Source organism: Rhamphochromis longiceps, linkage group LG3, assembly GCF_057381845.1.
Source record: "Rhamphochromis longiceps isolate RC_006_pf linkage group LG3, R_longiceps_female_GT1.1, whole genome shotgun sequence".
Lineage (NCBI taxonomy): Eukaryota > Metazoa > Chordata > Actinopteri > Cichliformes > Cichlidae > Rhamphochromis > Rhamphochromis longiceps.
The window spans coordinates 35,916,664-35,933,393 of NC_140559.1; the positions used below are offsets into that span (position 1 = coordinate 35,916,664).

At 43.7% G+C, this 16,730-nt stretch overlaps 1 protein-coding gene across 6 annotated transcripts in view; it reads left to right on the forward strand.

The window, feature by feature from the left end:
• The window catches only part of shroom4 (shroom family member 4), a 111,355-nt gene that overhangs the window by 87,487 nt on the left and 7,138 nt on the right, over positions 1-16,730 (forward strand). For all 6 annotated transcript variants that reach the window (XM_085395718.1, XM_085395726.1, XM_085395734.1 and 3 more), the window contains 4 exons: positions 1,207-4,096; positions 10,274-10,335; positions 12,583-13,374; positions 14,885-15,541. In XM_085395718.1, coding sequence (XP_085251844.1) covers positions 1,207-4,096; positions 10,274-10,335; positions 12,583-13,374; positions 14,885-15,541 — 4,401 coding nt within the window. The remainder of the gene's footprint in view (positions 1-1,206; positions 4,097-10,273; positions 10,336-12,582; positions 13,375-14,884; positions 15,542-16,730) is intronic.

Below are 16,730 nucleotides of genomic sequence, written 5' to 3' on the forward strand. Positions count from 1 at the left end.
AGGCTGCCGTGGATCTTCAGCTCACCACTGATAGAAAACAGATCCACCAGCTGTTCAGTGGAAATGTTGTATGGATGGGATGTGAAGGGCGGGGTAATCGAAACTTACAGTATATGAAAATTAAAGATGACTTAGTATATGTAGCTTTTAAAGGCATTAACTGTCTTGTCAGTCAAGAAGTAACATCATAATGTTCTGGAAACCACATGAAGTTGCTTAGAGAACATTAAAATTTACTTTGATTTTGATACTGTATTGACTTTCCTCCGCCTTTCCCTGCAGTTGTTACAGTCCAGCTCCCCAGCAAAAACCTTTAAACTACTTTAAATGAAGCTGGTAGGGTCAACCCATCCAGGGTTAGAGTAAATGAGGTCATTTTTGTGTGTTGGAAAACCCAAAGGGTAAAGTTTTTAATCTAGTAAAAATTCCTAAAACAGGAGTGAATGTTAATCCCAACCTAATCTTTAGATGAGTCGCCAATTACGTGTTGGATGTGAATTGTTCGATAATTAATAATGGCAAGTAGCTTAACCCTAAATCCATAATGCTGTTTAACTATGCTAATCAAAGAATAGTTGAACAGTTCCCCAAAACTCAATAATACCAATAAAACTACCTCTGAAGTCTTCAGTGGTAATGACCCCAAGCCCTAGATTTAACCCCACCCCTAACCCTATAACCCCACCCACACGTACATCGATATTTTGGCGCACGTGTTTTGTGTACATTTCTGCAGGCACTGCGGAAGAGGTGGCATGTATCTAATCAGCAGCAATGGCAACATCTGGGCCCATTGCATACACCACTGATCATATTGACTACACACGCAGGGTTAATTTTGCTTTTAAAACTAAAACAAAGCTGCATTTTAATTGGCCATTGAGTGCGTTTCTCTTTTTGTCTTTATCAGACTGTGTGCAGTGTTACTGCTTTATGGTTAGGGTTATATTTTTACTTGTTATTTTGCCATAATCTTGACAGCACCTTAAACTGGTGAATAGAGATATTTTTCAAAATGAATACAGAAAAGTCCTTGTTTTTAAAAAAAATACCTTCTGGAAGAAATCTGGATAGTTTTTGATGTGTTGTTCAAAGATCAAGTTGGCATTTGTTTGCTTATTTAGTCTGCAAAATAACCCAAAGCACCACCCAGTGTCTGTTTTTGAAACATTTCGTTTGACCTTCTGCATCTCCATCTCTCTGCAGTGATTTGTCCATACAGTGGAGTCAGCTGTCCAGACCTTACTCCTCCACTGACCGAAGCAGCTCCCTGGGCTCCATGGAGAGCTTGGACACACCTACACCCACCACGCAGCCATACTCAGACTCCCATAATTCACCAGTCGATCCCACCCTCTTCAACAATAAGAGAGACTCTGCCTACAGCTCCTTCTCCGCCAGCTCAAACACATCTGACTACGCGACGGTCCCTCTGAGACCCGGTGAAGCCAACTCAATGGATAACCTCTTGTCTTGTCAAGGCTACCCTGTTAGAGACACCTCAACCCTTTGCGAGTCACCTAGTGAGGGCAAAGATGAGGCACCGCTGATCACACAAAAGTCCAGATCACTGACTAGGCCGAGACCAAGGCCCATCGAGGTAAAAGAGAGACCCTCGTCCTGCTGCTATGAGCAGGAACGGAGGGGTGGAGGCTTTGAGATTCTAAGAAATGGAGAAACAGGAATGGAAAGAAAAAGGAACCCTCCTCAGCCTCCAACCAGAAAAGATAGTTTTAGGGCAACCCGGAGTCATCCCAATTCCACCAACCCACGTTGTGCTTCTGCTCCTATTGAAAGTTCTGGTGTTTCTTCTTATTATGAAGAAAACAAGCTCTCACTTAATCTTGAATCAGGAATGCATAATGGCTTCCCTGCACCAGGAGGAGGTCAAAGTGGGAATTTCGAGAAGGATACTTTAGATACACACTGTATCCAGACGGAAAATATTAGATTTATAAAATGTGACACTAGTGCTCATAAAGACTACAACTCAGAGAGCACCTCAGAAAACCTCTCTGAACCACTGACAACTTCCTTAAATCCCAACCTCCACTCTGATTCTGACACCTTGCCTGCAGAAGCCTCCACCGAGGTTCAAGAGCAGTCCTGCATCTCCCACACTCAGACCAAGCACTGCTCTACTGTGCTACACAGGCACAGCGCTGCCGAGAAGCTCCTTGCTACACAACTTCAATTGCTGCAGTTTAACAGTGACAGCCCTTCTGTGGAACCATGCAGTCTATCAAACCCTTCTGAGCCCTCTTTGTCTCCCTGCAGCAGCCAGTGGTCCCCTTCATCACTTCAGCCAATGAGTGAACACCAAGAAGCTTCTCAAAACCACCTTCATGCCACGTCAAACAAATGGGGAGGTAGCCGATGCTCAACCCCAGGATCTGTGTTCTTCGAAGGAGATGGAGATGACAAAGATTCAAGAGAGAGGCTGAATGTGAATGGCGGTTCTCTCACACCGGATCAGCATCACGTGCCATGGGGTCGCTCTGTGAGCGTGCCAGGGGAGAGCACAGGATCATCAGCACAGGAAAGACTGAGCTCTGAGCAGATGCTTGAGCGGGACTTTGAGCCTCTTAGTGCTGCTGCAAGTATGGATACCTTACTGGATGAGCAAAGAGCAGTGGACAGAGGAAAAGGTGAAGAAAAAAAACAAGAAGTTGTAGAAGGTGAGGCAAGTGCAAAAAAGTCCAACTCTTCCAGGAACCATCGAAGGAACCGCCGGCGAAGCGAGAGATTTGCCACCAACCTGCGCAATGAGATTCAGAGGAAAAAGGCCCAGCTTCAGCGCAGTCGAGGTCCAGGAGGGTTACTGTGTAGTAGAGAAACTGTCCAGGAGGAGGATCCAGATATCAATGAGGAGGGAGATGCAGAACAGCCAGCCCAGGAAGACGGTGCCAAGGCTACATTTGCCACTCCTTCTCTTCCCCAAGATTCCCAGACCTCAGAACCAGTCATACCATCAAACACCTCAAGTGAATCAGACCGTGATGTCTTAAAGACTCAGTCTCCATCCCTAACCTACCCTCAGAACAATAGTTTATCCAGATCTGTCCAAATTCTGGACCCAGGCGCCCCGAGTTTTGGTGTTGGCATCCGAGTTGTGGAGGAACCAGCTCCCGCTGGCAAGGCCCGCCGTTGGCGTTGGACCCCTGAGCACAAACTCCAACCAGAACCTGATCAAGACAGACAGTGCAGAGTTTCCAATGAGAGCGTTTTAGGAGTAACAGGGTCTCGTCATGGAGTTTGTGCTTTCACCTCATCATCTACATCAACATACGGCCGCTCGTCTTCAGGTTCTCGAACCGAGGATTCTGATATCCTTCCGTTTGCAGATAGAATGAAGTTTTTTGAGCAAACGAGCAAGGGCGTGTCTGTTTCAAATGCCCTGGGGTCTATCCGGAGCACCAGAGGGGGAGAGCCTCCAAACCAAAGGAGATATTCCTATCAGGGGGGACCACAGGAAAGCTCCCTGCTTTCAAACACTGTGGAGGCCAGGAGGCAGTCTGTGAGTAACAGCAGGGAGAGGCGGAAAGAAAAGGAGAGGGAACAAGCGAGGGAAAGGGAGGAGAGGTTGAGGGAGCGAGAGGAGAGGCTAAGAGAAAGGGAGAAGCAGCAGGAAAAGGAAAGACAAGAGAGGGAACTGGAAATGGAGAGGGCAAGGATGAGGGAGATGGAGCGGGAGAGAGAGCGAGAGGAGCGGGTCCGACAGTGGGAAAGGGAAAGGGAGCTCGAGCTGGAAAGGGAAAAAGAAATGGAGAGAGCGAGAGAACGAGAGCGACTCCAAAATCAAAGAGAGAAAGAGCTTGAGAGAGAAAGAGAGAAGGAAAGGGAAGAAGACTGTCAGCTCACCTCTCATCAGGAGTTTTATCGTAGCTGTGGCTTCACAGTAAAAACTCAAGACTTCCAACAACACAAGGAGAACTTCCACAACTTCCAGCCCAAACCTCAGATATTCTCCCACAGCCAAACCCAGAGTCACGTCCCACGATCAGCTTTTTATCCAGTCAGCACCCCTTCCCAGCGACCAGAGAACCGACAAGCTCTGCCCCCGGGATTCTCAGCACAGAGTTACACATCTGCAGAGGTAAGAGGGATGCTCCAAGGGTCTACTCCATTTTTTTTACCTTGCCCCAACTAAGTGAGCAGGAAACATGGTAATACCCCAGATACGACTATACAATAGCATCAGCAAAGTAGAATTCGTTTACTGTCCCCTTTTAAAAACGAAACAACCCTCATTGACTTGTTCACTTCATATTTTGCCTCTGCCTCACCTGCAGTAACCCTACTACTAATGGTTGCTTTATGTTGTAAGGTGAAGACTCCAAAATATTAGAAAGAAACCCCAATTAAATTACCTCCATGAGCAAGCACTTGGCTACAGCGGCAAGGAAAAACTCCCTTTTAACAGAAAGAAACCCCAGCAAAGTTTCTACCTCCATATTTTAATTCTTGGCCTCTGTTAAAGGATCTCTGTGGGATTACAGTTTAAAATATAATAATGTAATATAATAATAGTAATAATAAGGTATAAAACATCTAATTTTCCTATAGGAAAATCACAGGTGAAACATTTAAGAGCAGATGGAAATAAAATAAAAAAATAAAAAATAACAACAATAATAATAACAATAATATTCATGAATAGCCAGGAAGTTGTTTTTTTTTTTAATTTCTTTGCACAATAATAATATGTAATACTTTTTTGATTGCTCTACTAACTCTTTTGTGTTGGTTTTATATGTGTAAAAGTACTGGCAGCAGCCAGTGAAACTCCTTCAAAGATTTTTTTAAAAACTTGACCTCTGACCTCAAGGTCACTGAAATTTAAACTCATCTGAGATTTTTTATAATTACACCTATGTTATTATTTTCCGGATTCTAGGGTAATTTCCTTATGGGATTACCACATTCACATGATTTTCAGAAAACTTGACCTCTGACCTTGACCTTGAGATTCCTGCCCGTCACATGACATGTGCACCTAACCGTGGCAAAAGGTTAGTCTACAGCGCTGATTTTGTTTGTAGGGCTTTTTAAGGCCTTAAAAAAGCACCTTAGTTAACGTTTGAACTAAGCAAAACTGTTATTTTATGCTTGAGTAAGTTAAACCTCGCTTTAAAATAATGGTTAAAAATACTTATCTCAGTCAGTCAGACTTTATGATTTTTTTGTTGGGTTGAATGCCAATTTATTTTTCTTTTTTGTGTAAAACACCTTTTTATGCATTCACAAGTGGCGCTCAAGCTAAACCATTGTTCGCCATAATTACCAATGAACTCATTTCTGTGTTAATGTTGCGTTATCATATTGAGGCGATGATCCTGAGAGGCAGCCTGCCTAAGTTGAATCACAGCCAGTGTTCCAGCAGCATTGAAACTTAGTACCTCTTTAGAGAGTGAAAAGTAAACTTTTCTGCTGGACCAAGCTGAGATGACCACCGGAGACCGAAAACTATCTCGCTCCTTTCAACCAGCACCACAAAGGGATCGAGTGGCCTCGCTTGGATGTTGGAGCTAAGCGGCCGCTCGGTCCAAGTGCTCCGCGGTTGAACAGTGGGTTTGAAGCCGAGCCTCTTATCCTGCATGCGGTCACAGTCTGAAATTCTCATTCAGCGGATTGTTGCAGCAGAACCTAGAGAGCGAGAGAGCGAGCAGCGGCGGGACACTTGTGTCAGCGATAATAGCGGCATAGGGTTACATCTTTACCACAAATTGATCCGACTTAGGGGGGCACAGACCCTCGTCTGAACTTTTGCTTCTTCTGTGAACTCCTGCACATTCGTGCCCTCATCATTCGACACCAAGCAATCCACACTGACATTTGTTTTGGACTAAATGTATTTTGAGTTCAGCATATGTTTGGTTCAGGACACTTCTGTGAGGGTACGCCACACCAAGGCCTCCGGGGAGCCGTAAACCTCGGCCTCCTCCGTGTCGGCATTCTTCTCAAGTCAAAGGTTGCCGGTTAGATGCCACAGCGATAACCCCGTGTGTTTAACTCTGCCGCTGACAAGGTCCATTGTTTTTTAGTGGTAACAGATGTGCTGGATGGGTGATAAGGGGAAACCCTAATATCCAGGTGTCGGTGTGACGGTCAGCCTTAAAATTCACTCATTTCACACAGTTCCCTTTTGTATTGAGAAGTGAGGTTTATGCTGTCATTAAGGTGTGTGTGTGTGTGTCTGTGTGGTCATGTTTGTGTGTTTTGGATACAGGACGGAAACCAAAATCTTTGCAGCCGCTTTTATTATTTGTGGTCTGTCACTGAGTGAAAGGAGGCCGGCTGCGCCTTTAAATTCAATTGATGTTTTACAAAATCAGATTCCTTTTTTTCCTTCTAATTTTACCTCCCACCTAAATTACTGGATCGGATATCGGAGAAAAATAAAAAATGTAATCCGATCCATTAAATATCACGAAAGCACCTCACAAAACTTGCAACACGCCGTAACTCACCTCAGAACGTTAGCACGTCGGAGCAGTATGCATCACGTGATAGAGCAGCTGTGGCATGCAGGACCTGTCGGTGGTCTGGATAGCATTTGGAGCTTCGCTAGCAACCTGGCATTTCATCTCCGACAAAGTTATCCCCGAGAGAAGTAAAGCAAGTGTGTAAGTCCATCTCTGAATGTTTGTAAAGCATTCCTGCGTTAAGCTTAACAAGCGACTGCCTCTCGCTCTCCTGCTGCTACTTCAATCATGAAACTGCTTAATGATCAGCTGATCGGCTTTTCTGTCGCGAGTCCGTCTCTCTTGTTTGTTTTTGGCCCACTTTGCACCAGAAAGAGGAAACCAGCGGCTGAACAACAGCAGCACGTTTAAGCTTGATCAGCTGTTGTTAGAATGTATTTAATATTACTTTCTACTCGAGGATCTTTTTCTACGTAGCTGACGCTGGTAACTGTGCAGGGGCGGATCTAGCAAAGTTTAGCCAGGGGGGCCGATAGGGCATTAACAGGGAAAAGGGGGCACAAAGACACACTTTTCTTTCTTATTCTCATTTAAAATTTCTAGCTTTTAATAAGTAATTATCTGACACCCAAAGTTTTAATTTGATGTAAAAGGAATAGAAGTCAATTACTGTATATAGTGACTATTAAGTCTAATATATATACCCTAGTAAGCTATAGTACTTTTTACTTTGGGAAGGTACCATCTGTGCAGTCTGCAATTCTGTAGAAGAAAGATGTTGAATCTATTTAATATTTCTTGAAAAATAATTGATTTCTGTGCGTTTTTTTTCACACTGCATCAAATTAAGGTTGATTACGTCGATTAAGCATCATGAGGTGGAGCGTGAGGGGTGGTTCCTTATTTTTTATTTATTTATTTTTGTTGTTGCTGGGAGTTGGAACCCTATTAGTTAGGTTGCTTAATATTTACGCTAAGTACTCTTTAAAATACCAGAATAGGGAGGATGGTGTAGGTTTAAGTTTATTAGATTGATCAGTATTGCTGATTTTTTGCATACAGGTATAACAGAATAGCTTTAGTGTAGTTGTTGTTTTAAACTTGAGTATGAACTTATACAAAATGCAGCAAGATATTTTAAAAAAACAGTTTTATTGATTAAAACACACTATATCGGATTCATATCGGTATCGGCAGATATCCAAATTTATGATATCGGTATCGGACATAAAAAAGTGGTATCGTGCCATCTCTAGTTTCCAGCTTAATATTCTTCTATCAGTCTGTTTTTAGCTTTGGCATGATTTTATACACGAGGTGATGAGGAAATTGGACTAAGACCAGCCATAGCATCCACTGAGGGATGTCTGCGAGGTGGGAACAGGGCGAGGCTGAGGCAGCAGTAGAGTCGTGAGCTTCGAGAGATCTGCACGGTAGCCACGTAAAGAATGATAACGAACCGAACAGCATCACCAGGAAGCAGACTGGGTGGGAGTCGATGACAGATGGACAAAAACTTTTTTACATCCACCACAGTGGCAGAGCTACAGAATAACGAATGTAAACAACCTGGTTAAATGACAGCAGCCATCAGTTGTTCTGTGTCCAGAGGGAGGGCATGGGGTCTACTCCACAACATTTATTTCACAGCTTAAGCATTATTCTGCAGTTTCAGACTTCCTGTATAAAAATGTTTCTCTTGTATAACAGTTATGGCCAAAACGTGTCATAAATAGTGCTAAGTCCCTTTTAATAATAAGTCAAAGAGCCATCCAAGTGCTTGTGAAATAGAGCTTGTTATTAGTTGTTATCTTTTGGTTTTATGCTCTGCTGACATCAAGTGACGGCCAAATATGTAAAATTCACTTCCAGCTGTGCCAACAGAAAAACCATCTGAATGTTCTGATTTGCATCACAGACAGTCAGAAAATATTCCTCCACAGCTGTGTGTGTGTGTGTGTGTGTGTGTGTGTGTGTGTGTGTGTGTGTGTGTGTGTGTGTGTGTGTGTGTGTGTGTGTGTGTGTGTGTGTGTGTGTGTGTGTGTGTGTGTGTGTGTGTGTGTGTGTGTGTGTGCGTGCGTGCGTGCGTGTGATGAGAGTGCAATGAGTTCGCTCACTGTTTCCCTTGTGTAGTCACAACAATTTTGGAAGCTTCTGGAAAATTGTGTAAAAGTCTTAAGCCACCCCTTCATATGTCTTCATATTATTCCATCTGACACTTGAGTTCACAGCCTGAACTGTCTTAGGCAGCTAACTTCTTTACGTAGTCTTCAGGAATAGTTCTTCAGGCTTCTTGAAGGACACTCAAAGCTCTTCTTTGGATGTTGGCTGCCTTGAGATGATCCTACACTGCTTCAAGTATATTGAGCTTTGGTCTCTGGGGAGGCCAATCCCTGACTGATAGTGTGTCACTTCTGGGTTTTTCTGTCCAGGTATGCTTTTACTACACTGACAGTGTGTTTGGGGTCATTATCATGGTAAAAAATAATGAAGTTGTTGCCAGTCCGACACTTTACAGATGATATTGCATAGTGAATCAAAATCTGATGGGACTTTCTGTCTTCATTATTCCATCAATTTTGACAAGATCTCCAACACCACCAGCTGAAATGCAGCTCCCAACCATGACAGAGCCTCTACCATGTTTTACAGATGGCCGTAGACCCATCTCCTGACTTCCTCCATACATATTGTCAGTGATTTGAACCAAAAATGTAAAAAAATGGATTCATCACTCCATCAGACCTGTTTCCACTGATTTTCAGTTTTCAGTTTCTCCCTGTTTTGTTTAAGAAGGTCCACTGAGACATTTCCGATGAGGCTTCAGTGAACAGTAGATGGATCAACTGAAGAAGGCCTGGAGAGTGATTGCTCAAGACCAATTTAAAAATAAGTCCAGCTCCTTGGAAGCAAAATATGTTTATTTTACTGACATGCAATAGTGGCTCTTACTGTAAAATAGACAACAGTGCAGGAGATGAAAGGAGCGATCCATCCTATCTAAATAAAATCTTAAGTGAACAAACAAATCTACAAAAGCTGCATGTACTACAAACAGAAACATCCTGCAATAAAGCGAAGATGAGGTTAGCAATCTCTTTAACTGCATCCCAGGAAACTGTTACGTGCAGGGAGAAAAGGACCCAAATGCAAAGCAAAAGCAAAAAAGAGCAGAACTCAAACACAGAACGACAACGAGGCACGCAATCCAAGCAGAGAGCAGGAACAGTCCATCAAAAATGCTGTCCACAAAGAAGACAGCCAGGGGGAGTGATCAAAGGATGATTCACAGCAAACTGACTTCAGGGTAAACCCTGTGTTTTCAGTGTTATGAAGGTCCCGCTGCCTTCCCTTCCATTACAAAACGCAGCCTTACTAAACAGTCCTCACTCGAGCACATGTGATATGATGAAGAAAGAAAAGTTATAAATAGGAAGACAACAAACAACTCGGAGTGGAAAATGTACAGATGAAGAGATTTACAATTAAATCACACAAAAATACACAACAAATGTTAATATAATTATTAAAAGTCAGACAAATGCGTTTTTAGAAGACAACTTAAATAAGGTAGAGATGGAGAATATATTAAAAACAAAAGTGCATTTGAAGCTATATAACAATAAAAAGTTGACTCATTGTAGTTCATCAAGTTTGGTTTTAGACTTAGAAATACTTCACACTCAGCACAAGTTACCTCCACCTCTCTAAACCCCGTCACCACTGCAGGGTGGAGTAACACACCAATTTCCCTTCAGCTGGGACGTGTGCTGAACATCACTCAGCTCCAAATTGAAGCCTTCCTTCATTCCTTTGGTGTTATTAACCGCCATTAAATCTCTCCACAGACTTATCCTGCCAGGCAGCAGGAAACAAGCAAGCTCAACAGGAAGTACAGCCTGACCGAGAGGTGAGCCGCTTCCTTCTTCTCCCGCACCTTTTTTTTTTCCCTTCTTCTTTCTGACCTGGTTATCTTCACGTATTTGCTCACGGCCTTTCTTTTCACTCGCTCCATCCCCTGTGTGGTTCTCCGGAGGCGTTTAGGTGCGGTCGGGCCATTGTGCACTGGCGGGCGGAAATCCCACTCAGTCATGCCCAGCTGTGATTTGCCTGTAATGAGCTCTAAGTGTGTGGAGTAATCACGCATGCTCCAAATGTGACCATAATGATATGTGGTTGGATGTATGTTAGCGGGAGGGGCATTTAGGACGCATAGTGCTCGTTAAAGGGCCTCTGCTCGGATTTGACCTGAGACCGAAACAGCTCAGTGAGCATGGTATGCACAAAGGAAACATTTACTGTAATTGAACCGCTTTCACTGTCTCTGTGTTTTTGTTCCTGATGTGCTTTTTTTCAGGAATACTCCCTCTGGAAATGTCCATCTTGTCTTTTGTTACTCGAACTTTGATTGTTTTTATTTAGCAGTTTATTTTAACAGGAAGACTCAATTTTGGGGGGCAAACAAACTGTTTCCAAAAGCATTTTCAAAACTTTAACAGTATACACACTTTACAAATAGAGCACAATGTCATCAGAAGAATTAGTGAAAAACGTGGCATTTGGAACCAATTCAAAACAAAATTTTCAACCCAACCTGCTCTAAACCACCTTTTCTGTTCAGTTTGAAGGTTTGAAGCACGTTTTCTCTCCGCAGCAACTCCTGTATTTCAGTTTTAAATAGAGGATCAAAGATGCATGTGTTTTGTGACGTGCAACTGTAAGAACCTCCTGCCAGCATGCATAAAAGCAAGCACAAGGCTCACGATTTCAGTCTGTATAAGTGCAGTCGATAACTGGCAAGCACTTCATTTTATTTTTGCTTCTTTGATAAAGGAAAACATCATTACTTAGGGTGTAGTCAACAAGATTGACCATTTACATGATCTTGGTGTCAAATCATACATATACGTTCACTAGACACTTTATTAAGTACACCTTGCTATTACAGTGTTGGACAGCTTTCGCCTTTGCAGCTACTTTAATTGATCATAGTGTAGATTGAACTAGGTGCTGGAAACATTCCTCAGATATTTGGATCCATGTTGGTATGACAGCATCACACAGTTGCTGCAGATTTGTCAGCTCCACATCCATGAGAAGAATCTCCCGTTCCACCAGATCCCAAAGGTGCTGTGTTAGACTGAGATCTGGTGACTGTGGAGGCCACTTGAGTGTGGTGAACTCATTGTCATGGTCAAGAAACCAGCTGAGATGATGTGAGCTTTGAGACATGATTTGGTGTCCTGCTAGAAGCAGCCATCAGAAGATGGTACACTGTGGTCATTAAGGGATGGACACGGTCCGCAACAATACTCTGTGGGGTTTAAATGATGCTCAGTTGGTACTAAGGGGACCAGCGTGTATCCACACACTGTTACACCGACACCTGAACCAATGATACAAAGAAAAACCTCAGCATGCCATCTAAATGTCGTGTGAATTGTAGCCCCAGTCTCCTGGTCTTAGCTGACAGCAGAGGCACTCTGTGTGGTCTACTGCTGCTGTAGCCCATGTTCTGCGTACCTTGGATGCAACGAGTGGTTACTTGAGTTGCTGTTACCTTCCTATCGGCTTGAAGCAATCTGGCCATTCTTCTTCACCCACCCACTGTTTTCCTCACTGGACATCTTCTCTTTTTAGACCATTCTCTGTACACCACAGAGATGGTTGTGTGGGGAAAATCCCACACAAATCAGCTGTTCCCGAAATACTCAGACCAGCCCGTCTAGCAGCAACAATCATCCCAAACTCAAAGTCACTTAAATCTCCTTTCTTCATCATTCTGATGCTCAGTTCATGCAGTCTTTGGACATTGTCATAATAAATGTTTTTTGCAGTCATTTGGCGTTTGAACTGAACTGTTTTTGTTCAAATTTAGACAAAAAGAAACCGAAGAAGTTTTTAAATTGTAAATTTCAGGCTTTGTCAAAGTTAGAAATATAGAAATCACAGGCAAAGGCCAAAAATTCACGTGGCGTGAATGTGAGAAACAGCTAGGCTAGTGTTGACTAAGCCTTTCATCCTCAGCTGAGCTCTGTTACAAGGAATTTGTGTCACGATGTTTCTGAGCTCTTCCTTTATCTATAAGCTTGGCTCACTCTCTATTTATTTATAAAATAACCTTTCTCGTGTCACTCTACTTTCTCCACAACAAAAGGGACTACCCAAGCTGGAGGCGGGAGTCCAGACCTCCAGAGAACATCGGTCAGTACCAGCAGCACCTCCAGCAGCCTCGATGGGGCCTCAGACACACAGACAGCAGCACCGATGACCACAACGGCTACGCTTTTGCACCTCCACCAGCTCCTCTTTATCTCAGAGGTCGAGCCATGTCCGAAAACGACCTCTGCTTCGACAGCAGCCAGCGCTGGTCCCCTTCAATTTCCATGGCAACCAGCCAGACCCTGAGTGAGGTGGAGGAAGGCAACATGAGACGTGGAGATGCATCAAGTGTTTCCAGGCAAAACAGGAAGAAGACACCCCCTCCTCCAAGACCACCACCCCCAAAGTGGGAGCAGTTCCACCGCCGGCGAGCGTCTCACCACACCCTGTTCTCCTCCTCATCTGCTTCTGCTGCTCCTCACTCCATCCCTGCCTCCTTCAACTCTCCAGGGGCTCACTATTCAGCCCACTCGTCCACCTACGTCCCTCCACCTGACACTTCCAGGCAGAGGTCCTTCAGTCTTCCTCCAGAGAGGCAGGAAGTGGTGGAGGGCGGGTGTCCAAGATGCAGCTGCAGTCAAACCCAGGAACGCACAATCGCCCCGTCCAATCAGAATCAGCCTCAGTTTCAGGAACGCCTCATTACCGTTGCTCCACCTAGCCCCATGTTCTCCAGGAGGGGATTCAGGCCGGTGGCTCCGCCCCATAGAGAAAGGGAGGCTGAATCACCTCTGCCGCCTCCACCGCCTCATCCTCCTTCAGTAGCAAAGGAGAACAGTGTGAGCAGGTGAGACTGGAGAAAATGCTGATGTTTATAAATAACTTTGTTTTTTTATTAAATGTTGAATTATTTGTTTTAGAAAAGTCAGAAAAACGAGAAGAAAAAACTTTTGCATAACAAAACAAGAAGATGATCGATTCCTGTTCTCAGGCATAGAAAACCAGTAAAGATCAATATTTGATGGGCTAATATCAGTCACTGTTAATATTTTAATCAGTGTTGGGCAAGTTACTTTGAAAAAGGAATTAATTATAGTTACTAGTTACTTCTTCAAAAAATTAACTGAGTTACAAGATTCGAAAAGTAACTATTGCGTTACTTTAAAGACATCTTTAACCCTCTGGGGTCCGGGGTATAATTGGTCATTTTTGACTACTTTTGATTTTCTCTCTACATTTTACCTTTAAAAACTATTTACTTTGCCTTGTTTGGTTTCATTCTTTTCAGCACAACCTCACGTGTGTGAAAGTACAGTTATGTTTTCATGTTGACATACTGCATTGACACCATTGATCTAAAATCAGACAAAAAAACATAAAATCCAAGTAGAAATTTACATTTTTTACTGTAACAAACACTTTTTTAAATAACCATTTCAAACTATTTACAGAACAATCAGCTGTTCTGCATTCAATAAGATGCCACAAACTTTTTGTGCCACTCCAAATATTTCTGTCCACTATAAAGGAGAACATCACAGCCTGATACCTGCAGGTCTGACAGCAGCAGGTGTATCACTCCTGTTTCTACCTGGAGACAGCAGTCGCCTCATTGTTCTTACACACAATGCAAAACTATCCACAACACTACACACTAGCTACACAAGACAACACATGAACTACACACTCCAAACACGCTAAACATCACAAATCTCTCACATCTCAAAACTTGCTCTCCCACTCTTTTTCTGCTCTCTCTCTCTCTCTCTCTCCCCCTCTTCCTAAACAACCAAATGTCACTTTGCCATATCATTTTTTAATTGGTCGACATGGTGCATTTGTCCAACAAGACGAACGGGCTGTTTTTGTTGTTGTTTTTTTTGCTCATAAGCAGAGAGTGCTTGCTGCGCTGTCCTTGGACAGTAAATGTGACGAAACTATTGAGGAAAAAACGCTGCGTATTTATTGTTTATCATGACTCTGGTTTTACGTGGCCTCTCAACACAATTTAAAAACTGGTATATGTCACCTTGTTGCTTTTGTCATCTTAAAGTGGTCATGTGATTGGCTTACCACGACTACTTTATTCTTCCTCAGTGAAACAGCAGCACTCATGCGCTTGTTTGTCCCCTGAGCTACAGGTGTTGTTCCAAAAAGTGATTGTCGAGCAGAAAGTGATAGCTGAACGCGGGAGCGCGCAGCTGCTTAAAGCTGTAGCACCCAGTTTACTTACGTAGACAGCTACTTCCGTGCAACTGTAACGCCGTTATTCCCATCACTGATTTTAATAGACTCCTAATTCCTGTGCTTGGTTTACTGATGTGTCAGATTATTTTAATTCTCTTGTTTCTCTGTAGTTCATCTGCGACGGACGTCAGCTGCAGCCCAGACCACAACAAAATTACAGTCAAACCTTACAAACAGCAGCCCAGCGTGAGACCTGGAGCCGAGTGGGAGAGAGCTTCAGCCCCCAGGGTTCACAGCGACACGGCGACCCCTCCTATTTTAGAAAACGGAGGTGTCATCGAGGCTTCCGGTAGATATGCCAGTCGAACCGACTGCGAGCAACTTCGTGTGGACAGAGGCTTCCAGATGGAAGATCAGCAGAAGATCCTTGAAACGGGAACCGAATCAGAGACGACCCTCAGCCCGAGCCCGGAGCACAGCCTGGAGGCTGACCTGGACATCCCCCTAGAGACCGACATCGATGACTTCCAGGAGGAGGAGCTTCCGGGAGAGGACATTCCCATCACAAGCGAGCTCCCGTGCTTCGCCCTCCCTGTCACGGTCCTGGAGACGGACATCGACACGCTCCCGGATTCTGAGGCATCTCCGTCAGGCAGGACAAGGGTGGAGAGCAGCTCCCTGGAGGAGGAGCTGGAGGGTGGGGAGAGCAGCAGCAGAGAGGGGCTGAGCCTGGAGGAGCTCTTCCCCCAGAGCAGTGAGGGCGAGTCGGGCACAGAGAGCTGGAGAGAAGCACAACCCGTAGAGCACAGCACAGACAGCCTGGATAGGTATGAGAGAAGAGAGTGTGTGTGTGTGTGCGTGTGTGCGTGTGTGTGTGTGTGTGTGTGTTACACAGACCATTTGATTTGTACAAGACTTAACTGTTCTCATCACTAAGCTCATTCTGTTTCCCACAACCTTTCCAAAAGACTTGGTTCTTCTCTGTTAGGTTTACAGATGGTTCGTAGTCGCAGGCACAGGTGCATGGTGGGTAATTAGCACCACATAGAGTGCAGACGGGTTCATTTTTTTAAATCTTAAAACTGAAAAATCAACAAAGAAACATTTGTTTTTCATTTTTGTCTTCACTTTTTTTAATGAAGTGTCTTTATTGTCACTGTACAGCAATTTTGAATGCAATCTCACCAACAGTCCTAAAAAACATATAAAACTATATAAGATTTAAAAACAGATTTAAAAAGGGGGAAAGCATAAAAACATTTTTTTTAGTCTGTTTGCCCTTTTAATTGCTCTGCCCCACCTGATGGTCACAGATTAAACAGGAGGTGACCGGGCTGGGAGAGATCTGTGATGATCTGATTATGATATTAGGCTGTCTGAACTGTGTAGGTCCTCACAGTTTCCAATCATTTTAACCCTTGATAACACTGATAACCCTCTGGACCTTTTTCTGTGCCACCACACAACAAGGAAACCCCATGTGGAAGCAGTATGTTAAAATGCTATCTATAGAGTTGAAGTAGGAAACCAACAGTCTCAGAGGGACGTTCTTCCTCCTGAGGACACTCGGGAAGTAAAGTCTCTGCTGTGCTTTCTGGGATCAGATCCTCCTTGATGTAAACTCCCAGAAACCGGACGTTTGTGACTCGCCTCCACATACTTCCCACTGATAATTAAAGACAGCACCTTTTGTTACGAATGTGTTTAGGAGCAGGTTGTTATCTCTGTGAACGGACACAGTACCCTTCTTATCTTTAATTTCAACATCGTACGATCCTTTCCAAAGGCCTGGATTGGACCCTGACAAGTTCTTTGACTTAACACTGAAAACTTTTATTTTAGCTTACCTGTAGTCCAGACAAAGCCGTATAGGTGGAAGCGGGTCAAGTTACCCAAAAACGTAGTTAAAGTAATTGTGAAATTCTAAGTCATGGATTTATTTTTAATATTTCAACCCATTATGTTGAAAAAGAACTCCCCTAAGCATTACACAGTGTTGAAAAAACAAAACAAACT